Source organism: Strigops habroptila, chromosome 1 (assembly GCF_004027225.2).
Source record: "Strigops habroptila isolate Jane chromosome 1, bStrHab1.2.pri, whole genome shotgun sequence".
Classification (NCBI taxonomy): domain Eukaryota; kingdom Metazoa; phylum Chordata; class Aves; order Psittaciformes; family Psittacidae; genus Strigops; species Strigops habroptila.
Window position 1 is genome coordinate 85,009,838 of NC_044277.2, and position 25,755 is coordinate 85,035,592.

At 39.3% G+C, this 25,755-nt stretch overlaps 1 protein-coding gene across 3 annotated transcripts in view; it reads left to right on the top strand.

The window, feature by feature from the left end:
- GMDS (GDP-mannose 4,6-dehydratase) overlaps positions 1-25,755 on the top strand; it is a 412,414-nt gene that overhangs the window by 330,419 nt on the left and 56,240 nt on the right. For 2 of the 3 annotated variants that reach the window (XM_030486344.1, XM_030486358.1), the window contains 2 exons: positions 1,167-1,285; positions 10,587-10,683. In XM_030486344.1, the coding sequence (XP_030342204.1) occupies positions 1,167-1,285; positions 10,587-10,683 (216 nt within the window). Of the gene's footprint in view, positions 1-1,166; positions 1,286-1,646; positions 1,903-10,586; positions 10,684-25,755 lie in introns of those variants that run through there. The other variant, XR_003991441.1, reaches the window with a different exon arrangement.

Genomic DNA, 25,755 nt, shown 5'->3' on the forward strand with positions numbered 1-25,755 from the left:
TGGAGAAAAAGTTGAATTATTTTGTTTTCCTTTTCTGGTTATTTATTAAATAAGGATCATGCCATACAGGTATTCCCCTTTCCTCTCCAAAGGAAATGAACTGTTTACATCATTTTGATTGATCTAAAGTAATAATTATTCTGTCTGCCTACAGTTCCTACGCAGTCAAATAGTCCAGTTGCTAGAGCAGTGGCTTGCACATCAAAAACCTGAAATGTACCTGCCATAATACCTCAGACAAGTCACACGCGTCTTTGTATGCCTCTTTTTCCATCTACTTTCCTGCCTTCCTGCTGACTTAGCTGCCGAGCCCTCTGAGATAGTGCTCATGCATCATTACTTGTTTGTGGGAGGGGACTGTGAAAGACATCACTGTGGGAAGTAAACCTGCTCCCCTGAAATGCAAATACGTTGACAATTCCATGAAGTTTGGCTTCCAAACCTATTGCAGTTTTTACCATTGTGCAAATGGTTCACTGAAAGAGATCTTGGTGGTTGTCTCACTTTTCTAACAGTATTTCTTGTGTTCCTGTGTCAAAAGAAAAAGTTTCTGCTATGGTGCTTTAATATGTAACATTCGGCACATATTCAGCAGGAAAAGCAGATTAATTTGGTCAAATACACTGTTGACTGTTCTTAGTTACCTTTTTAATTACTTACTCTTAATTAAGATCTCAACTTAGCCAAAACAAATGTGACAGAAGAAAGAGCCAGAAGGACCCATATTTTCATGATTCAATGTGTTTGACATCATTCCATAACAGACAGGCCAACAATGGCCTGAAACATTGCAAAATTTTGTTCTTTTCCCCATATCTGTGTCAATTCATGTAGTGCTTTAAACAAGTGAATCTATACTCAAGAGCATTAAACCAAGTCTCAGCGTTCAAAAGTAAACATATTAAAGTCTCCCCTGCAGAAACCCTGCTGTGAAACAAATTGAAAATCAAATACAGCATTGTTTTCTATAATAAGAAATAATAAACTCTTTTTAGAGTTGCACTGAACTGATTAATAGCCACTATGTTAAGAAGGTGCTAATTTCCCCATCTTGGGATATGTGTGTGTATGTCTAGCTATTTCCAAATAAAAAATGCAGTAATATAGTATCATGTACAAAAGAGGCTGCTTACATGTGCACCGAATCTGACTTTGTCTTTTCACAGGCCATGTGGCTGATGTTGCAAACAGATGAGCCTGAGGACTTTGTCATAGCCACTGGGGAGGTCCATAGTGTCCGTGAATTTGTGGAGAAGTCATTTAAGCACATCGGGAAAACCATTGTGTAAGTAGGAATGTGAGACAGCAGCCATGGGTTGAACATTTCCAGCCTCTTTCATTTGCTGTGTTAGAGTATTGTCTGTTTACATTCTTCTTTTTTTCCTCTCACTTTCTAATTTTGTAAGATTTCCAGGCATGAATGACTGCCACAGCAGATACGTCTAGTGTTGCCCTCTAGGTCATAAGGAAAAACATGTAGGTGCATACGTCTTAATTTTTTATTCCGAGTCTTCATTCTCTGTTCCCCCATTCATCTTTCATCTCGTGGGACAGATGCCCCACCAAGGAGATTAGTACCACGATGCTGTTCATTGCATTGCTGCAAAAAGGGTTTTTCTGCCTGATTCTCTATTTTGTGCCTCCAGATCCCCACAGTCCGGCTCCCATCCTCTGCAATCTCAAGAGGTGACACCTGCCAACCATGTTCTTTCAGCATGACAGCCCATCAGCCACACAAGGATTATGTAGCAACCCAGTCTACATTCCTATTAGCTCGTCTCCTACTAAGCCATAAAAATGTTGAGCAGCGGGTGCAGAATGTTTACAATACATATTCCACATAGTTTGATTGAAAATACAAAATTCCTTCTCAAGGCCATATAATAAAACCAGGATGGCTTGGTGAGCACTTTCTGTAATTTATATTTTTATTGTTTATTCTTTTTTCAATTTCCCTCCTTCTGTATCTTCTCTGGGCCCCATGCATCAACATACCAATCTCAGCTGGAAAAGGGAGAGGAAAGCCACAGGCTCTTCCATGACGCTAGAGCCAGGGCTGTTCCTTGGGCCATCAAAGTCACTTGTGCAGCTGGTGAACTTTTGACAGGGCCAATAAGTTTTACTTGGGAACAAAAACTTGACAAGTTCAATAAATATGCAGAAGTGCACAGATATATACAATATTATTTGAACAGCCAGTGGGTGGCTGGGGAGGTAATAATATTTTCTCCTCAATGAGCTTTTAGTCTGGTTTCAATTTTTGGCATCAACTTCCAGAAAAAATTCTGATGTGGGAGAGACGGACTGTATAAATGGAATTTCTAGCCCAAAAGCTCAATTTTGGGAATAAGTTTCTCTCCATATTTTTAGCATTTCTTGTTAGTGAGATGTCTCTGTATGGTCACACATTGTCCTATATGCCTTAGCAGTAGTGAGGTTTGACAGGGTAAAGGGGAGGTAGTAGGAGCTCTAGTAATTGCTTTCTTATTTTTCCTCCTTTTTTTATACTTTTGCTTCTTGTGTTTATAAGTTAATTCTCCCTAATAATCATTGATATGAATATGCTGTGAATTCAGTTGCTCCATATAATTAAGAATTCTTGTGATTTGAGAACTATTTTGTCTCTGTCTACTATTGTTTGCAAAAGCAAGAACAACTTTTCTTTTTTTCTTTTTAATTTTGATTACATGAAATTAGAAACTGAAACATATAGTTCAGTACCTAGCTGAATGTCTCTTTTTGGAGATGTTCCCAACATTGCAGTTTCTTTTTATGTCAATAAATTTATCTGTTAGTTTTAAATTAAACTCCCTGCTTTGGTGCTGGCCTAAGAAGCCTCATCATTTCCCAAGACTGACAAATCAGCATGTATCTTTTCAGAAATCAAATTAAACCCTTGAGAAGACCTAAAGAAAAGAACAACTACACAAATAAAAATTAAAGTACTTTTATGAATAGCTTCTGTTATAGAGAGGATAATAAATGCTTGCTTTAGATTTAGTTGGTCCTAACACAAAAAATTTTGTGTCCCATTTATTTAATTTTTTGCTCACATATGGCTCTGTGTGGTGGACTGCATAGCATTCATGTTAGCGATTAATGCAGTCGGTGTTTGAATTGAATCAATCAGTCACAAATTTCTCTCTCAGGGAAACTTTAGAGTATAAGTCCAAGTGATGAGATAGGGCAGGTATTTTGTGTGTACAAAGGCAGATTTGCCTTTTTTTTTTTTTTACTGATCAATAGAAGTAATTTTCAAAAATAGTATGAGAATCCACATGACATCTAATGAAATTACTTTCCAGGAACCTGAATCACTTTAGAAACAGGGCTTGGGCTGCTAATCCCCATGGCTCTTCTGAAATTTTTCTTCACTGTCAACAAGGTATTAATTCCTTAAGCCATTCACAGGTGATACATAAATAGCTATTCATATGGGGACTAAGGTGACATTTTAGGTGCTAATGATAATTGTATTGCTGATCTTTTTGACAGTGGTGTAATTCTGATCATTTTGGATATAGCTTAGCCAGATAAATCAGCCGTTTGTTTTCCCCTGCTCCCAGGGTGGGGATAGTGTCACCACAGACCCACTACTCATCCCGTAGCCATCATTCATCTTTCACACTGGACTAGATGTGAAATATTTCTCAGAATTTTGAAAGTCTTGTTGAGATCCTCTGTAATTTTTCTAGGTGTCAGCCTGGCCCATGCTATTGCAGCTCATACACGCTCTCTTCTTACCCTCATTGCTTTCTTGGCTGTCCGGCTGGTAACCTCTCATATTCTTCGAAACCCCCATCCAGTTTGAATATATCTTCTTCAGGGAGTAGCCTGGCAGCAAAATCCTCCCTTTTAACATTGTAGGACCCACTGGTGAGTCCTGTTGATCTGTTTCTTCACAATTTATGAAGAAGAATTCACCTAAGAACCAGCGCACCAGAGCGCAATTGCTAAATGACTTCCTGCAAGTCTGGCTGCTTTCTGCCTATGTCCCTTCCTCAAAGTTTGGTTGACTTGTTTGGTTGTTTGGGGTCATTTGGTTTGGTTTCAGGGTTGCAGGTATTACAAAATTCTGTAGTCTGAAAAACTTATCTGGGAAATTTCCAGCAGCCCTTTCCACTATTGTAAGTGATGGCGTGGCTTCCCAGTATTGCTGTACAATGCACCTTTCAAAATTGATGGAATGATGGAGTAAATGGCTGGGAAGGATGAGCAGTTGGCAGAGCTCCTAGCACATCTGAGAACACAGAAAACGTGCAGGGGCTGTTAACCATCCCTGCTTTCTGTTTGACAGGAAAAGTTCCAAATTTAACAGTCTTAGCTGTCACATCTTGATATTGCAGTAGAGAACAGGAAGAAAAGCAATCTAGCTGCCCTATCAAACAACTAAAAAAAATTTTTTTTTTTTTGTCTTCCTAGCAATTCACATTAACTTATACAGCTGAAAATCCAGGACTACCTAAAAAGTCTTTCCAAAAAGATAACATAATACTGTGCCATAGCCAGTCATTAGCACATGTCAGGACTATGTCTTCTAGCCAAAATAAGAGAGAAAGAAACTCTACTACATTTTTGAAACTAATGAAATGTACAGCTGTAATAAGACTGATTCTGTCTCTGAAGTTGACTGTAAAGTGTACACTGAAGTTTATCTACCTTGTGTGGGTTTTTTCTTCTAATATTTCTTTTCCAAGGAAAAAATTTCAAATTGTATTTATATAGTCCTCTGAATCATTCAAATTCAGTTCTTTGTACTAACAGGAAAGCCTCAGAGCTACAAATATTTCCCCCCTGCAAGGATTACACTTTTTTCTTTTACTTTCCCTTCTACTTATTACTAATTAAGTACTACTTGGGGGAAACACTTCCCGCCTATAATTTCAACTACAGCAGGGTAAACGAAACAGGCAAACGCTTGTCTTGACTAATTTTCTGTCATTAATCTTATTAAATTAGAACAGGATTGCAAAGATAGCCTGAAACCACTACAGCACTCAGAGTTCTTTGTAGAGTGCTACAAAGACTGCTGTCTGCAAATGTGGAAAGAAAAGGGGAAAAAAAAAAAAAAAAGAAGGAAAAAAAAAGTTCAAGCAGTGGAAAGATTTATTGTGGTTTTATTAATATAAAAATACATGCACATTTGTTACAGAAATATTCATTGCTTCCAGGATCAGAATTACTTCAGTAAAAATTAATATTTTACTCTAGTCATTTGGCTCTACATACAAATTTTATCTTAACTAACATGTCAGTTAGTCTTATAAAAGATCACCCTAAAAAGGGGAAGTTTGCAGATAAGGTATAAGGTCTAATGAGGTGAACTACTAGCAGAAGTGGAGAAGTGACCTCTTCAGTGACAGTGAAGGCTGAACTGAGATTGAACTGAGGAAGGAGGGTTTTACTGTTTTGTTGTGGTTTTTTTTTCCCTTTATCTTAAAATGGAAGGTTGGGTTACAGAAACACATGAGATTTGAAGCAGTGCTGTTAAGAATGGAAAGTCATCAATACATTAGTAATGGTGCTGGGGGAACACGGAAGAGGAGCCATCAAAAGTTATCATCATCAAAACAGCTGCTGTTTCCAGGTCTGGCCTTTGCCCACGAAAAAATTGCTGGCCAGCCAGTGCTATGTGTTGTATTTAACAGCTTAAGAAAATCAGAAGCTTTCAGATGAGGAGGAAGGGAACAGAATCTCCTACAGAAATAGGAGGCATTTTGAAGAGTGGTAGTTGAAAAGAACCCAGCCAGGTCGGTGAAGATTGGTGGCCTGGCTGAACCTACATAAGTGAGGGCCCTCACCTAGGACAGCGCCACTTCTTTCAGCATTCTCACTGTAGAATATATGTTTTAGGGGGGCATTTAACCCGCCTCAGCTGCAGAATTAACTCTTCCAGCTGAGCAGGCCTTTATTACTTTCTTACTGATACGAGCTTTTATTTGTAGGCAGAACTAATAACTGTTTCAGAATTCAAATTACGGTTTGAAGACTGTAACAATTTAATTATCGGATTTCATACATCATAAGAAGTATGAGAGTTTCTCTATAGGAAGACTGGGTGAGAATTAAATGTGGTGTTTCACTGGAAATTCCACAAATTCCCCCCCTCTGCAAATGAAATGAAAACAGTTCTCACAAATGCGATTTGGAAAAATATCTGATTTCAGGTCAGCTGGATTGCTTTGTTTCTCTTCTAACCTCCTTTTTAAAAAAGAATAACTTAAAAAGAATTTTTAAAGATATTCTGGGGAAAAAAAAACAGTTCTGAAAATGTCAAAGCATCTTCTTTAGATATTATTAATAGAATTTTGTTTCAACTTGACAGTAATGGAACTTACTTGAAAATAAAACTTTTCTTTCCAGATTGTTTTGATTTTCACAGAAGCATTAATATTCTCTGAGAAAACTCTTTCTTAACAACACAAACTTTTACTATTTGGAGTAAATGGACAAGAGCTTCAAAAGATTTAAAAATTAATTTTAAAAAAAAGGAAAAAAGGAAAAAATATAAGGATCCTAGCATGCAATCTTTTTTAAAGTTTCATAATGTAGGGAATAACAATTTAGATTTTAGAAACTTGAGCTTGACAGTGCAGGGAATATAAGAACAACAGCAGCATTGTTTTTACTATGTTCCTTTATTGAACAAACAGTGAAGACCTGATTCATCAGAGCATTTGAAAAAAATTTTAAGTACATCCCTCTATGATAGCATACTTGTTCTTTAGATTTAAGCATAAGATTGTGGTTAAGCAATCCCTATATCCTGGATTGTTTTGATGCATTAGAGCTGCTGGCAAGGTTGGTGGTTGAGCTGGTGGCCAATGAAGAGTCCTATTTAAAGCTTCTCTACAAAATATTACTTGCAAAAGACATTAATGGTCTGTTACATGGTGTCAGTTTTGCTGTTTATAAAGTGCCAGGACAGAATGAAGTGCTTTGGCTTAATTTTGTGTGTAGCAGCAATCAGGCCACAAATCTGAGAAGGCTACACAAATGGTATCTGGTATGAGCTGTGGAGGAAGACCAAAATTTTTATGAAATTTTATTTTTAATTCATTTATTGTTCATTTTCAAATCTGAAAACACTTTCAATTGGCAGGTATTTGATTTTAAAAGTGTATATGATAGTTTTATTTTTAATAAAGAGGCTGAGCAGCTGTAGCTACTAGTGGATTCTGAGTATTTTTGTAAATGCTATCAGTTCTGTTTCTGTGTAAAAATCAACAAGGAGATGAAAAGCGTATACTTGTTCAGTTTATCTGTACTTTTGTGAAAGGTTTCATTTTTGATTGATTTCTTCACCACATCAAAAATATACGTACTTTACCTTGTTTTTTTCCAAGTTACAACTATTCAGACCATTTGGTCCATTGCAGTGCTTTTCCCACTCTCTCTCAATTATCCTGGCTCCTCTGTGTCCTTTCCTGACCACCTCACACCCCACTGAGTGGATACCCCAGCTCTTCACCCTCAGAAAATCCTCTGTACCTGTGGATGTTTTTATAGCTGGAAGCTTACTGTGTTACTGAATAGTTATAGGAAATTAAAAAGAATTGGAATTTCCAGAGTTGAAGAGGCAAAGGAGCATTCATCACTGCTGATAATAGGTATTATAACAGTAGTGATCTACAGATATGGAATTAGCCTTAAATTAAATGCAGTCCGTTCCTCTGTAAATCCAGAGTGTAAAAGCTCTTAAGGTGAAGAACATTTTAAATAAGTAAACTTGCACATGCATCTAAAAAGTGATTAATTTTGTTTATGGAAATTTCTGAGATAGGTGATAGTAGTGGTATCCACCAGATCTGACCATGACTATCACCCTAAGCAACCCCAAAACAGCCATCTCCAACAGTGGGGCACTTGACATGGAAGAGTAGTTGCAGAAGACATCAAACCCACTTTGTCAGTAGCAGGCGTGTGGTCTCATACATCCTTCTCTGGGTGCAGAGCATTCTGGCATATGGCTGATGCCATCAACTATGAGGGCAAACCCATCCTTTACTTTAGTAAGAGGATGAAGCTCCCCAGAGTGGGGCAGGCGATGGTGTTGCTGTAGAGACATGCTGCCTGCAGGCTGTAGGACCAGCGTTTTGTGAAAAGCCTACACAAGGCCAGCAGGCACCTGCCTGGGAGCCCTGGACTTTGACACAGGCTGAGAGTCAGGGGGATCCACTGACTCTCAAGCATTTATTATCCTCTCTATAACAGAAGCTATTCATAAAAGTACTCCCCAACCTCTATAAATTTAGCCCAGCCCTGATTAGCCAAACTTTCTTTAGCCAGGGATCCTTTGCATTTCCCCAAAGTTACACAAAGCTGTTTTCTTGCCTACTTGGGCGCCCGCCCTAAGGAACAGAAAGCTGGGTTTTCCTTGTGGCTGGAGCTATCTAAAACCACAGCAACGTGAGCATTCCCCATGCATCTTCCATCATGCTCATGCTCCAGGATAACGTGGCAGTTAGTTAGCAATTCTGACTGCAACTTGACTATAAATTAAGGAGGGTTTCATGGGGTTTTTTCCCTTCCTTGTGGTTAGAGGAAGAGGGAAGGGAGAGTTGCTTAGCAAAATGCATGTCTTGCTCCCCGTGTCAGGCTGGCCCCTGCACAATCCCTTTTATCAGCAGTATGGTGCCCCCAGCTGTGAGTGCCGAGGTGTCAGGAGTAATTAGAAGTGTAGCTATCACATGCTACTTTGTTCACAATGAGAAGCACTTCTTTTTCCTTGTGAACTTTTCACATTACTGGGCTGAACAAAACGGGTGGAGATTTCTTCTTAAGCCATTTCTATTGTTATATAACTTTGATAGCGACATTAAGTGGGTCTTTATTGGCTCGGCCAAGCCTTCTGGAGCCTGTTGGGTGTTAAATGGGGTTCTCTGCTCAGTGACCTCCAACAACAACTGACGTCTCCTGATCTAAGCGCTTCCTGTTGTTTTACTGGTGACGGTTAGTTTTCTATTAAGCTCATTTGAGTCCTGCACATTTTTACCCTCTGCCCTTTAAAGGGAGGGACTAATGTTAGTTTTGGCTTCTGAATGAAAACTTTGCTGTTCAGGCTTCAAACAGAGCAACTGTGAAAAGAAAGAAAGAAAATTTAAATTATAAATCGTCTTTAACATCATGGCTTGACTGTTAGCAGCTGACTTCACTGTGGCTATTATCTGTTGGAAATTATTTCAGTGTGAAGTGTTCCCAGTACGAAGCATCCTAAAGGCTTGCTAGTCATCCAAAAGCCATGAGTTATGCTTCAAAAAATTGTGGTATTTAAAAACTAGTAATAATGCATATTTGGTATTTCCTTCTGCCTTTCAGTGTTTTAACCTTCATTGGTACACAGAGGTCACATTTTCAGACTTTCCTCTTTAGCCCTCAGGGCTAGAAACTCAAAAATGAAGGCTGAGATTGACAAAGAATTAAATTCTTCTAGGATCTGAGAGGGGGGGCAGGGGAGCAAGGAGAAGTCAAATCTGTGACAAAATCCCAAGAGCTAGCAGTACAATTAGTGAGTGAGAGGCAAGGGGTGCTTTTCTTTCACTGCTGGTGGCTGAGGCTAAATAGTCTAAATCACAGTGCCGATTTAAATGACATAGATTCTACTTAAACACAAAAAAAGTAAAGGACTTCATCACTACACACTTTTATGACAAGCTGATTCAGAGCCTCATGATGTATATACTTAGAGGTAAAAAGCAAAGAGAGGATACAGTTTCAATCATAACTCTGGATTTTGTGAATTCAATGGATTGCGTTCAATGCACATAGGTACATTCCTACATGTGTCATCTGAAGTATTTGTTTTAAAAGGAAGCATTGTCCTCAGGCTTCCGGGCTGCAGGCTGGCCTCTCCAAAGGCAGATATAGTTACCCACCAAACCATTCCTCTTTTGCTGCTCCCAAAATTTTAGACCAGGACAGTTGCTAACAAAATAGATCACATAAATGACAGCAAATTGTAGGCCATTCAACACATATTAGACTAATTTGGACAAAGTAGCTGGCTTTCAGCTCACAGGTAGTAAGTACTGTTTACACTACATGTATGTGAAGTGCCATGTGGAGCTAGAACTGAAAACTCAAGAACTGTTTTTGTTTTGTTTTTCCTAGTTAAGCATAAATTAAATTATGCAGCTTAATGATATTCAAACAGAGCTTCATGTCCGTAAAATTAACAGATTAAAGAGTTCCTGAAAGTATTTGCCAAAATACAAGAATTAAAAATATTAAAAAAAACCAACTTTGAACCAATCCACAAATGAAAAACCTCACTGTCATATTTATTTGCAGATACATGAGACATTTGAAATCAGGACATTTTATTTTCCCCTAGCATTATGTGTTTAATTTGGAAGTCCTGTATTTTAGACCTTCCACTGAATCAAAAACCAAAACAAAAAGACTTCAAAAGCCATTGTTGCTCCATTCAAGTCTAAACTCTGCCTTTGTTCCTATAGCTAATGAGTTTAGACTGTCCTGCAGGGAGAATTGACACCAGCCTCAAGTAAATGAAAGCAGGCCAAATGTTGGTAAGATCAGAGCACTAAAGTAATTATGGGTTGATTAAATGTTTATCTTCTTTACAGGTGGGAAGGGAAGAATGAAAATGAAGTAGGACGATGCAAAGAGACTGGCAAGATTCATGTGACAGTCAATCACAAGTACTACAGGCCAACTGAAGTGGTAAGAAAATGCCTCTCTCAGCTTTGCAAATGAATAATCCAATCACTCAGCCAATAAATTGCTGCAGTTGGCCAGCAGTCTGTGAAACGGGTTAATTGCGCTCCTGCTGCCAGCTTTTAGAGCTCTAAATTAGCCTGCTTGTTGGCCTCCTCACAGCCAGCTCCCTGAGAGCAAGCAAGCAGACAGCGCTGCCCAGGAGGAGCTGGTTTGCCCTGTCACAGAGACACCACTCTGCTTCAGTCACCCTCTCTGAATGGTAGAGGGGCTGCTTAGGGGGTTGAAACATCATCTTCTGGGAAACAAAATAAAGTGTAAAACAACTTCGTGTTCCTTCTGGTCTCGAATGGATATGTGGTCATCTCTCCTCCGCAAAAAGGGACAGCAGAGGAAGGTGGGCGCTAATAGGCTTGGTTCTTAAAGTGTCTATGTCTTCATGACAGTGTTTCAACTCCATACCATGAGTATCCCCTGTTCAGCTTAGATCTTTGTAGCTGTGAGTACCCATTTTAGAAGTGCATGTGTGCTTTGTTTTCTTCGGTGCTTTGCCAGCAGGACCAAGCCACTAACCCCTGTGCTCAAATGCCTAATGAGCATGCTAGGAGAGGGAAAAAAAAAAGCAACCAAAAAACCCAATAAAAACCACCAAAACAAACAAACAAAACACACCCCAGTATTTCCAAGTCAGGCAGGATGGTAGCAGTGCACAGAGACAACACAGGACACAGGACAGAGCCTGGTTTCTGGACACGGGGAGCAATAGCCCCAGTTGTGTGATGTGGGAGTGGGTGTGCCCAGGAAAGGATGTTCTCGTCTCCTGGTGGGAGGGGGGGATACCAGTCCCACTGGCTGCTGACGCAGCATTGGTTGTCTGTTCATCTGTTCAGAAGTGCTGGCTTCAGCTGCCTGATTCAAGCAAGGTGTGACAAGAACGCATTTGTCTTGACACAGATTGCAGGGTGGGAGTGGGGAGTTGCATGTGTGGAAGTGGACATGGGTTCTAAAGTGGAAATTCAGGGGGAGAATAGACTTTCATGTTAATGCATAAAAGGGCTGGGCCCTGTATCAGAATCAAACACTAGGAAGTCATTAAGAGCTGTCCGTCATTCTGGCTTTGGTAAGGTGTCAGGATGATACAGAGGACACAGAGACAAAAGGACTTGACAAACAGGAAAAGGACACTTGACCCAACAAGTCTGTGCTTTGTGAGACCCACTTTCCTGCTTTGTCGTACCTCTTACTAACAAGTACATATTCACTCCTCAAAATTCGTAGGTAGTATGTAGCTGTTCTGAAACCCTCACCGTAGTTCCACCTTATTCATATGCTCAGACATTTTCTGCTGAAATAGAGAATCTGATATTTATCTGAAATTATCTGGTCTGTCATAGGCCACCTTCCCTTGGGCTCCATCTCTCTCTTCCATTGCCCCCATCTTGCTTTGTGTTTAACACAATCGCTACTTGGATACTTGGAACCCAAGAAGGCCATGAAGCTGCTCAAGCATGATCCAGGTAGAAGCACAAAATGGAGTTTGAAGTACCTTTACCTTAAGGAATATGCAGATGTACTGTGAGCAAAATCTTCTATGAAAAGATGAGGCATCTACTTGCTGCAATAGGAGTTTCCTTTTTAAGCATCTCAGGATGGTAACCAGAATTACTTTTTTTTTTTTTTTTTTTTTTTTTAATTCTGATTTTATTTCCTTTCCTCATCAAAGGCAGGCAAACTTCAGTGTGTTTCAGTCAGGGAATCACATCTGTGCAATTCCGAAATACCAGATCAAAATCCAATCCATTGCGAGAAAGCAAGAAAAAGCAATGATAGAACTGAAACAGACTCAGAGCATGTGTCACCTTCCACCACCCTCACCAAGACCACTGAAGGCAAGAAAGCCTCAGGCTGACATTTTGGAGGGAGGCTTAGCCAGATCAGTCAACAGGAATTCTGCTGTTGAATCCCAGCTGACACAGAAAAACTGATGCTCAGATACTCACGTCTTATTTGAAAACGTTTGTCTGTCTGTCTGTCTCTCTAAAATTTAACATTATATTCTGAAAAGTGAAAATAAATATCATTTAATCTTGTGTACAGTCAGTTCTGACAGTGCCAATATATTTATTTGAAAACACATTTTTTTTCTTCAGTTAGTGATCCCTAGGGTCAAGGCCTCCCATTGAAAAGCTTAGCTGTACTGAAGAAGAAACCTTGAAATGTGAGACTGTCTTCTGGTCTAACTAAGTAGACCCTTTGCATGCCTTGACTCTAAATCTCTTCACTCTACTTTTGACTGCTTTGGGGCCCCCTGATATTTACTGGCCTTGGGAATTGTTTCTGCTAATGCTTCTAAAGCGTGTCTCCTTCCCTCCTTGCATCTTGCCAAGTGCAAGCCTATCGGTACCATTTCTTTCAGCTTCTATTGAATTCCTATCGATATCTTTTCTGACCCTTTTTTGATTGTATTTGGAGACTCTAGCCTGCTGCAAGGATTGGGGAAAAATCATTTCTTGTATCTTAAAATCAGCAGTTTTTCACAGAAACTTCATGACAAGTTTGCTTTTTATGCTGAACTTGATACACTGTGAAAGATGCTTTCACACATTGTGCAGGCTTTTTTAGCACATGGCTAGTAAGGTCATACTTTATACTCATTTGCTGCCCTCAGCATGGAAAGATAAGTTTCTGCTACAGTTTAATCACCTGTAAAATGTAGATACTTCAGAAATCATCTCACTAGTCTTTTCCATTTCTGTTGCAATCAAAACATTCATATTGTAGGTAGGCTACTTATCTATACTTGGATTTAAATAATCTATTTGGTATTCACAATAAATTATATGAAAATTAATTTTAAATTTCTTTTAAAAGTTACAACTGAAATTCAATGAGACACCTCAGTGAGTTGGAAACAAGCAGCCCTGCAGCACAGGATGTTGGAAATATCAGGTCTCTCAACCCCTGAAGTTGGGTAATTTTTAGAGAATTAGGGCCTGTCTTTAATTTTCTTATCTTTCAGAAAGATAATTACTATTCATTTGTATGCAGAAATTTCCCTCTAAGAATTGCACAGTTGCTTCTAATCAAATTATGCCCATTAAGGTGTTTGAGTAAAATTACTTCTATTATTATTGCATGTAGATATTAAGCGAACAGTTCTACAGGAGCTTGCTTAATTTCATTGCTCTTTCCTGCAACAATGAAGATTAACTCCAGGTCTCACTGGTCTGTCCTATCATCACAGAATTGAAGATGTATATAGCTCTCAGTTAGGAGTTTATTTTACTTTTTAAAACAAAACAAAACAAAAAAAAAAAAAGAAACCTTTCAACCATACCTAAAAAGTTACTTCTTCTCTGAATCTAATGCTCTGCATGTGTTGCAGAGAATTCTTCCCCTTCCTTCCCACCTGTTTCTGTAGTTGTCATACAGCTTGCCTAGGGTAGGAACTGCAGGTTGTATTCATGCATCACATTTGCTATGAGTGGTGTGGCTGTAATTCTGAGGATGTACATACATCAATGCAAATTTCCTTCCTTTAAGCAAGCCCTGGAAACTCTGTCAGTATGTGATGCTAATATTTAAGCCTTCATCTGGCCTCTTATTACTCTTCAAAGAAAAAAGGGCATGCTAACTTCTTCTTCCTTTTGTTACATGCCTTAAGCAGTAAAACATTTTTCTCCCAGGTCTTTCTGTACTGATATAAATGAAACTCCATGTAATGGTTAGGAGGAAAAATTCATGACAGTGTCAAAAAATTACTAGTTCCTCCTAGAATTATTTCTTTAAAACTGCTCTTTCTAACTCCTGAGAAGTTGTGTATCCCTCCTGAATAGGTTGTTTGCTTTTCAAATAGTTGTTTGTCTTATCTATATTATCTACAGATAGATAGATAGATGAAGATGACATTTCCAAGTTTTTTTATGTGATACCTACACTAAACTTTACGTTTTCACTTAACTGCATTTGGCCTCAGTTGCCCTTTTCCTCCTTGGAATTAAGCAGGATGGCTTTAAATTTCAGTCTCTTCAGATGTTTTTTAGAAATTCAGCTCTATGTTTCCCATGTTTCATAGGATTCCAGCTAAAATTCCTTGGGGCATATCACATTCTCCCAAAGTCAGCTTTCTTAAAGTCAAAAACATTTCTGAACTCCTCTAAGTGTTCCTGGCCTAAAGAGCATTTAGAGTCTAATGAAACCATGATCACAAAACCCTCGATGCCCCACACTTCCACTTTGGTTTTCATACGAGCTTCATTTCCTACTCTAAGTTCAGAGCCACCTGTGACTGTAAACTCGTTCAGATGTCTGCACGAGGAAACGCGTGCTTCCTTTCCTCAAGAATCTTTTTGCTCATCAATGGCAATATGGGGCCTGTATTAATACTCCCGAAAATTAAATGGGAGCATTCAAGGAAGAATGATCTTCAGATTGTTTTCCTGTCTACTTTCCTCACTAGCAGCCAGGTAAAGAAGTTGTCATAATTCTGACAGTCTTATCTGGGTTTTTTTCCCCTCCTTGTTCTGAAAATGTATGTCAACATCTTAAAACTACTGCCTTGGTAAATGATTACCTCTGTTATCCTTAATTTTCCTCCAAGCTGACTTTGCTGCTGTGTCAGCCAGAATGTTTATATCTTTCTTTGCTTCAAACTCAACATTGTCTCTGCATTGCTTTGCCACCCTCTTCCTTTTATTTGTCCCTCCTGCTAATAAAATCTGCAGTAGATTTTGTTTGTTTGTTTGTTTTAGTTAAGGCCTTACGTATCAGGCATTTCAGAGGTATCTCTGAAAACATACATGGCAAATTCAGCCAAGCAAAATAATGATTAGTAGTAACTTGTCTTTAGCATCACCAAGACACTGAGCACTTAACATATTTTAAATGTTTCTCAACAAGCATGTGAAAAATGTTTGGTTTTTTTAAAAAGACAGTATTACTGCATTTCTGCTTCTGAAACACATGTATGGCAGAGCAGACAGAATATGCTGTTTGAGAGATCATGAGGCAGTGGCAAATTTAGGAGGGAAGCCTGATGGCATTGTGCTCTGCTGCCATTCCTAGTGGACACAACCATCCCTCCACAGGTAGCTTTCTACTTTTTTTATCCCACCTTCATTTTGTTCATCTTAGTTACCCCTTAGAAAATAGGAAGATCTTTTTTGCTATCAGGTTTTCCTCTCGATATGTCACTAAACCTGAGAAGCTTCAGGAGGCTTATGTCCAGTTTTGCTTACTGTCTTTTTTAATCCTCTTAGACTTTTAGCATGAGGCCTAGCTTACCTCCTTTCTTGTGGAAGCAGATACCTAATATGTGCCCCTCCAACACTCCCACACAGATTTCTAACTTTTTGCTTCATAATTAGCTCATTACATCAGTATTAGACAGCCTCATCCAGTAAAGGAATCCCTCTGGACACCACTGTTTGCAGATCTCATATGCTGTGCCTTACTCAGTTGCTTCTCTTTGTGTCATCCTGCTCCTCCTCTGCTGTGCCTCCAACAAAATATTTCTCTGGCAACTTCTACAGCTGGCTCTGTTCCCCTTCCTCCTTCACCACCTCTTTTGCTGCTGTCATTCCTGAGGTTTTGAAACCAGCCATGTGTCATCTGTGACCTTCACATCTTCATTGATCTTCCTGAGAACATCAGCCTGTTTCTCTGAGTCTGTTTTCTAATCCCTTAATACCGCAACTATCTGACAAGACTAGCCAGAGGAAGAGGGTGTCCTCACCTCCTGGGGTCTGAGTTGGAGTGCTTTTGCACCCTGAGTGTTGCACCATATGTTCATTTACAGATCAGTAGTTTTTCTTCAGAAATGTCAGGATTAGCTGAAGAAATCTCTGACTGGTTTTGGGCAATGCAATTTTCCACTCTGGGTGGATAAGTAAAGAGATTGCAACCCTCTTGAAAAGCTAAGGTGTAAAGATATAGATGTCATCCAGGCAGAAAGATCGGTGGATTTAATTCATTGCTCATTTTTCTAAATGCTGTTGACACATAGCAATTAGTGGCAATCTTGGATGTGACAGATCCAGGCTCAACTCCTGAAAACAGATTTTTAAATTAAACTTAGGTGACTGGAGGATTAAGGCAGAGGTGAATGAGGATAGGAGGCTGTTTACCTCCTTAATTAGGCCCTGATTCAGCCAAGCATCCAAGCAAGTGCTTCACTTCAAGGACATGAATAGTTAATAGAGACAGTTTCCATACTCGGAGCTAAGAGAGTGCTTACGTGCATTGCTGCATCTTAATATGAAGTAAAGCAATTCATCTGTGATGGGAACTGAGATGGCCAAACGTTTGTGGGAACTAAGAAGGTGCCAGCTGATTATTCTTCTTTGCCTGCCCCATCATACATGAGCACAGTATTCAGGAGCGGAGATGCTGAAATAGCTCAAGACAGTTTCTTTAACCAGGTTCTCTTAGCGTGGCTTTGCAGGCAAGGGATTCGACCAAGTTCATGCAGTTTACAGTTTTAATCAACTGCTCCTGCAGTGATGTTTCCTGCCCTTAATTCTTTGTTGCCTTCCTGGCAGTGGGGGGTCTTACTGCCCCCTCTTCACTTATTCATGTTTATTCATGCACAGAAAGTGTCTCTTTATCTCACCTCTTATCCCTTTGCCTCCCCCTTCTCTTGGCATGCCATTTGGCCTCCTCCTCCCCCTTATTATCTCTGTCTGTTGTCACACCCTCATTTGGGCCATCCCTTGTTTTCTTATCACTGACTGTCCTATGCCTGTCCCATGCCTGTCCCATACAAACACTCCCTGTGCTCCAGCAGATGCGGTAGGAAATGCAAAGCCTCTGAAAAGAAGTCATGGGGGTGGGATAAAGCCTGGAGCAAGCAAAAGCCATGACAGAAGTCCAGGCTCAAGAAGCACCAAAGGCACATTTGTCACTACTACCAAGTTTTCCCTACTGCCAGTAGTCTCCACCACCTACAGACCATTTCCCATTCCTACACAAGATCAGACATTCAAAAGAGCTGAACTGTGGTTCAGACCACATTTTGGAATGCCCAGTGAGACTGGAATTGTGACAGAGTGGCTCAGCACGAAACTGTTCCCACCAGGGCTTTCTGAAGACCTTGGAGTCAGAGGTGGTTGAGGTCACTTGCAGATCTGATTGCTGGTTCACATTCAAAAGTGGGAGCATGTCTGAAGATCTCTCTCCCTTTCATAAGCTGTTTATTGTATTTTACAATGGGATTTTAAAAGTCAAGGAATACGTTAACAATATTGTTCACATTTTGACTGTTTCCCACTTCATTGTAACCTTTTTCTTTTAAGTGTGCTGTGCCAACTCAACTCTTGCAATGGTTTTAGAAATGGCAGCACAGAACCTTAAATGACATGATTTATATGAAAATAAAAATGGCTTTTGAATACAGAGGATATGAGACAGAGGTGAGGTTTCCTTCAACAAATCTGGCATTAAGGGCTAGACTGCTGTCTAATTTCTCCAGCCTTCACAAGAGCTTGCCTGCCTTCAGCTGTTTGTGTTTTATTTTATGGGTGAGTGGGTGCACAAAGGAAGATGACAGCCACAGCATGTTCATGTACTGCAGAGTTTGGATCAGCAGATGCCTTGGCATTAGCCTTTTCAGCATGAGGTCTTCCAGTCACTGGTATGCTGGGGCATAACTGTCTTGAGCCTGAGTATGCCATGACACCTAATGTTTTTTCCTGCTTGAAAGATGGTACTTCAAGCCACTGATTCTCAAAAGCCTGTGCCACCTCCTGCAAAATATGTATCAGTGTTACTTTAGTGCTGCTGAAGACATTGTCAGAGTGAATGCAGTTGTCCCTCTGAGGGACACCCCAGGGCAGTGTGAAAGGGCCATATGGACCAGGCTAGGAGAAATGCAAAGGTAGCCAGTTCTGAGGAAGCAGATGGGTTTGGGGGTTTGTCTCTGAAAGCTTACATTTCATGTTTTTGAGGTGTTTCACAGTCCAAAAATGACAGTAGGTTTCTTTCACTTTCTTCTTTTAGTTCCTTAGTTATTTGAAATTTATTCTCCTAGAAAATGTGGAATGTTTTAACTTTATCTGTGAACAAATTGTCCAAAAGTATTCTGCTCAAAAAAAAAAAAAAAAGAAAAAAAAAAAAAGAAAAAAAATGGCTTTTAAATTTTTTTTTTCAGGGGTGGTCAGGCTTTCTCTTAGATTGACCCTAGAGGTCTTCTGCCTCCCCCATAAAATCTACAAGAGGTTTTTTTCAGACTCATATCTCTGTCCTTCACCATTTACAATTTCTCTCAATGGGGCAAATGGTTGAAAGGAAGTGAAGGTTTGGAAGTGGTTGTTTAAAAAATAAATAAGCCTTCACCTTTCCCCTCTATCACCTTTAGAGTCATCATTTGTAAATTAACAAATCATGATGGAGGCATGAAGAGGTGGGACCTTTGTTATTGTTGCTCCCTGGGATGATAATGTTGATGAGTGCTTAACCACAGTCCTTATCTTATTGTCTCATTTTTGTATGACATTAAAAACTTTTAGCAATGATTCTGAGCTTATCACAATTTAAAAGCATTTTACATTATGAATTATTTTTAATATCCTTAATACTTCCCTAGTATTCAAGGAGACCTTGTATGGTTGAGTTGCAGGGAAAATTGAGCCTTTTAGATCTAACCAACTTTTAGAAGTTGCTTGGGTTTGTTTTTGTGGGTTTTTTTGTTGTTGTTGCTGAAGAAAACCCTAGAAAATTATCTTTGTGGCATAAACATCTACAGTACTTGACGTGAACCAGGAAATGGATCTTCATGCCCATCTTGGATGCTCCCCAAATTGTCTGATGTCCCAGCTGGACGGGTTAAAGAGGAGACAGTAATTATCTTCAGGGCCAGGGAGACTTAAACATTAAAGAGCTTTATACCTAGGATCATCTGGAATTTTTGCTCATTCCTCACATATAGTGTCTGAGCTCACCAAAGCAGACAATATGAAAAATATTAACAGGACTCAAGAAGACATTAGTAATAGATTAAGAGCGCATGCCTCCTTTGCAAGGCTTTTTTTTTTCCTTGGTTTTTTTTCCTTTCAGCCAGAAAAGTCTAAAGGTGAGTAGGTGAAGTCAATTTTAATAATTCACAGACAATAATACATCTATTTCTCACTTGACAGAGCTAGTGTTTAAACTATTAGCATTGTCTGGCATAACATAAAACAGGATCAGTCACTCATCCCTTTGAAACATCTAACCTAGCCTCATTTAAATTTCTTCCTCCCAGCTTTGCCAGTACATTTTAATAGTCTTGGTAGAGCTATCAGCTGACTTGTGACTTCAGACTTTATCTACTGGGTTGTGGTTAGGAGTGGAGTAAGACAGCACCATTCCTCGTCAGCTTTTTCTGCATGCAATGGTACAGAAATCTCAGTGCTACAGATAGCCATTGAAATTCAAAACAGGCCACTCGACTGCTGAACAGAAATGAGTTTTTAAATCAGGTTTTCTTTTTGGAACACTGTTCTATAATTTCTGAAAACTCTCTTGTCTTTTTTTCCTTCCTCCAAATTGCTGAACTGGTACTACTTTGCAGTCATGCTTTGTATTGAATAGCTGTAAAGGGAAAGGTGGATTAGCAATAATGAAAACAAACAAAAGTGTTTTAAAATAAGATGCCTGCCTGGGTGTTTTACAATAATCTGTAACAAGTTCATGTTTATAATTCACTACATCTGTTACCACGTTAGTGCTCTGCAGACCTTAGTTTTACAAATTTCCAGATTGAGTGGCTAGGAGTTAAATTGCTTTTGTTTTTATTTTTAATTCTGTTTGACCTATAATATACTACACTTCCACTGTCTGATTTGGAAAGCAAAAACATATATTAAAGCTTCTTTACAATAACAAAGTCTTCTGACTAAAGCAATTGGCTCCCACTGTAGTTTTCCCTTAGATAACAGTTGTAAATTTCCAAACCTCTAATCTTTGGCAGCATTTCCCTCTTGATCTTAGGTTCTGTTTCCATGTGTTGGGGGAGATTAAAAAGTAGGTTATGAAGGTGAAATTGGAACCAGAGGAAATGTGAGGTTTTAGAAGGAGCTCAGGTGAGTAATAGAGCCAAGTTTGCTGTGTGCACTGTTTTCATAGCTATGAAACAAAGCCTACTGGGGCCTCTTCTTATACTGCAGTGTCACCACTGATCACATGTTGTGACATCGCTCCTCACTCTAAACAATTCTTCTTAGTGCTAATCCTATAAGGTTACCACAGTCTTTTATCTTACACATAGTTGGCTGAAAGGGCTTGCAGATGAGTATCCAAGGTAGTATTTAGGTGTTTTTTCCTGACCTTTCTTTCTCTGTCTCCTCCCCAAGGTGCTTATTGGTATTATCGCTGTATTTCACATATTTGTTAGATGCCTTCTGGATGGCTTCTAGGCCTAAAATAAAGACCGAAATTAATCTGGACTGATGAAGTAAATCCCAAAAGAGTCAGGCAGCTCAGGCACTGTAAACGAAAAGTTGGCATGATTAGAATCTGACTAGCCCTAGAGGTAAGCCACCCACCTCTATAATAATTCAATAGCTGAGCGGCATAACGAATGCAAAGGGAAGGTGGACACGGGAATAAAAACAGAAACACAGGAAAGTGCATTATTCACAACAGTAAAGATTCACAACAGCGAAGACTTATGTGCACTTGAAGAACAGCCAAAGGGAGTTTGTAATGGATGACAGGCAGTTTGTGTGCTGGAAAGCTCACAAGAAGTATTCTTATTTTTGCCTTCTAGTATTAGCGACCGCAATTAGTTCTACTTTGGCTTAACTGCTGAATGAAGTTTAAAAAAAAACCAAAACAACACAACATGATTGACTTAATTAAATATGGCTTTGTGAAGGATATCCTACTCCAGACTAATACCTGGAACAATTATCTTTGATACCCTTGATAGCATAGCTTACTATGATTGAGAGTACCCCGGATGCAAACATCTGCACCCAGCAGCTGCTCCAGCAAGTTATTTGCTTTCAGAGGAAGAAGGGGGAAAACTGAGAGAAACTGTGTGTAAGTACATGGAAGTTGATGTACTTGCTGTGGTTTTTGTGAGGATCAGCATTGTATGCCAGGGTTCATCAAATGAGTGTTTTGTACATTGACATACAAACAGCTGATTGGAAGGTTTACAGCACTGGGACAATATAGACAGTTGCCATTCATGTATCTGGGTATGACTCCACCCCTGGCAGTGTCCAAGGCCAGGTTGGGCAGGGCATTGAGCAAGCTGGTCTAGTGGGAGGTGTCCCTGTCCATGGCAGGGGTGTTGGAACTAGGTCCTTTCCAACCCATTCTATGGTTCTGTGACTTTCCACGACTTTGAGCAGGGACCATTTAGAAATGTGACAAGCAGTTGGAGTCACTGTTGCTTTTGGTTGGGACTGCCAAGAATTGTCCCATTTATGGTGGCAAGAAGAGTCTGCTGAAGGGATGTGCGCAGTGGTCAGAGGAATGTTATTAACAACTCATTTTCTATACACCAATGAATGACAGTGACTGCTAGAGACAGAAAGAGCTAAATTCATTAGATGTGAAGGCATCCTTGGTTTGTGTGTCAACTTTCCCCTTGTTACTGACTACTTTTTTTGCTGTAAAGCCTGGAGAAGCTGGGTTGTCCCTCAGGTCTTCCAGTGTCTTAACTGCTGAGAACCCAGCTTGACACTGTTTGCAGTTGCCAATAAGCAAAACTTCACAAGACATAGTATATCAAGAATGCCCTCAAATACTGGGTGATTTCTAAGGGATCCTGTGTAATCTGTCAAAGAGTGTTCAGGAGATTGGCATGCCCTAGCATATGTATCGCACCTGTGTCTCTCTTCTAAAAGCCATCAGTAGATTGTTGAGGCAGAAGAATAAACTTTATATCAAATTCCTCTACAGGAAGATGTTCATTTTGGACCAGGATTCAAAGTGAATGAATATCCAGTTAGAATTTTTTGAGTTTCCCTTTCATTCATTGCTACCAACTGGACAAATTTTGACCTTCTCACATTAAGTACTGTCTAAGCATTTACAGTGATCTCTGTAGAGATGCACTTTGAAAAAAAGCATTCTGTTGATATAAATTATTTTAGTATGGGCTATAGATATTAAAGAGATTCCTGGATAAGGAAAGGGAGTGTTAGACTTTTCTGTAAGGATACCAATTTAAACTGTAATGCAAATGGGAAGAGGTGACTTGACAATGCACTGGTGGAGGTAAACAGACTCATTTCTGTGGAAAGGGTGTTGACAAGCAGTGATTTTTTGGGAAGTCTCCAGACAGAGTCCAGACACTGACTTTAGGGATTTAGGCAACATAAAAATGATTATTAAAAAAAAAAAAAAATTACATCAGCTGTGCCTGCAGTTTCTTCTTCCTTTTTTTCGCATACTTTCATTCTATTAAACATTTCCAGAAACACTTGTACAGTTAAGCCTAGCACTGTGAAAGGACTAATATCCTTTTTTGATAAACAGTTCCTGTGTTGCTTTTGTGTCAAGTACATTTCAGCTGCAAGTTTATAGGCTTCTTAAAAAAAAAATACATAAGGCCTCGAGCCTGATAGACCTCATGTGGACCTGAACTAAAATGATCACATCGAGTATCATGTTGGTAAGTGGCCTTGGACGTTCACATGGCCTTAGGCATAGATATAGAGATGGCTCCTTTCAAGACTAAGTTCCAGGCATGCTGACAAAATCATCTGCTTATGTCCCAGATATTGTTTTGGTTTGGTTTGTTCTCATCCCCCAAATTAATTTTTATTTTGCCTAATAAGGTGATGCTTTGGAGAGGGGGGGCTTGCGAGCGTACTGTTTTGTTGCTTGTTTTTTGCCTGCTCCACAAAGCATCCTATTGATGGTGCTGCAAAGAAAGCAGATTCCTCTTTTTGTACTCTGAGATCCCTTGTGAAAACTCTTGTTGCCCTCAAAAATCACTATACTAGTGGTGTGCTATGACTTCTTACGCATCCTGATGACCACTGTTTGTTGTTGTCTTCTCACATTGCCCTGTGTCTCTATTTATTTGTGCTCTTCTTCATGTACTCAGGGCATGTGCATGCAACTTGATCTAATGAGTTAGGCTGAGTAAAGGAAAAATATCTAGCCACAAAGTTTGAAATGCTTCAGTGCAGCAAAAGCAGAGTAAATTAGTTCATATAAAACCCTGTGTTTGTCATGGTAGTGGTATGGCTTCATGTTGTTAGCTAGCAATGTGCAGCATGGCCTTGGATTATGAACATTTTGTGCAGGAAAGTTTCTTTTGGTCCTGGTTTGTAGCACAGCTAGAACAGGAAGATCATTGATGATGGCAGAGGTTTTTAGACACTAACTGTAATAATCACTGTTATATCTTTGCAAAGATTTTAGAGACCTATGTGGGAAAATATTTATTACATCTGTTAAGATTCTGACCCATAAATGCAGACTTCCACCTGCATGCAACAGCTGAAGCAAGCATACCAAACCTAGCACTGGCTGGGTAACAAGACAGCTTTTCAGTGCCCTGAGACCCAAGCAGCTCATCCTCTTACTGGAAATTCGTTGGATACCATCTTTAAATGTTTTACAGTATTTTTATTAGTACTTACCACTCTTCAGTGGATCAATGGAAGCCTGTTCTGAAATTTTAGGCCCTTTTTCTTTGCTTTAGAGTTTCAAATTAATGATCTGCAACTGTAAACTCACATATTTGTTCTGACACATTTTTTAAATATAAAGCTCTTGTGTGTCTGCGGTTAAAGGAAGATCCAAAGAAAATGAGGATATCTGGCACTCCAGTCTCCCCTATCAGCTCATTAGCCAATTTTATACATTTTATCTTCATGCGGAAAAAATGTTACGACATAGTGGCTTGTTGGCTGTATCATACTAGTGTTATACTGGTAGCTGTGTTACTATGAATTTAAAACCAGTGCACATTTTCAGCAGTTGTAAGTTATCCACAAACATTCCTGGTGGTGACTTTAAAAAGAAGTATTTTATATTCAAAATAACTAAAATACTGTAGGAGATGTGGTTTCATCTAGCCCTTATATGGATTGTATGACACCTGTCTTTTTCTTCTTTCAAAAAGGTGCAGTTAGGTATCTAATAGATCCAAATAGACCTATCCTGTATTTTTTCCACTAAAAATAGAACATTCAGGGTTAGGGATCAGATGGTTTTATGTCACTTATTTGCTGTGTCCCCTTGGGTGAGTATATATACTTTCTGATGCTAAACAAACACACAAAGTTTTTTATACAGTGTTTGGGAACTCATTTTCATTTACGTTGTGAGCTTCCTAAAGTTCTACATTAAAATGTGCTTTACAGGAGAAGCTTATTATTATTAAACTACTTAAGTGAAGGCTCAGGTATCAGCTTAATTCTGCTAGTGACACATGTTATATGGAGAGTGTACTGTATTTTTGCAGGGTCGAGGCTCGTCTCCTGTCCTGTTTTTCCTCGCCATGTCCTTGTGCGCAGGGTGACTATACCTCTCTACTGAGATACATTATCACCACACATTATTATTCTCCCTAACCTTCCACTTAACTCTCTATGCTGTGATCATCTAATCACCCATCTTCCTACATTACCATTAGTCATTCTAATATTTTCCTTCCTCTTTCCCCACAATTGTCTGTTATCGCTCTGTTCTACCTTTTAAAATTTATTCAGATGTTGCATTTTTACTCAGTTACATCTCATCAAAGCAAAAATATTTCTCTTTTACTCAACACTTTTTTTTCCTAAAATAAATATGAGACTCTTGCCCCAGAAGGCAAATTCCCTGCTCTTGTTATTCCCTAGCATCTACTGCTACTCCCTGCTTTTGCTGCCCTAGTTGAACATGCAAGTGTCTTCTCGTTCTTTCTACAGAAACAGAACTTCGGTTTTATTCTAGGAGATGCCTTTCAAAAAGATCCCCAAGAATCCCAGGTTGTGCTTGTCCAGAACAAAGGCAAAAAAAGCACATGCCTGGAAGTACTCTACAGGCAAAAAAAAATGAGAGAGGCCAACTTTTTGATCTCTTTGGTTTTGGTTTTTTTTTCCCAGATATTAGTAAGTGAAACAGAACTTGATTTTGTGTTCATTCTTG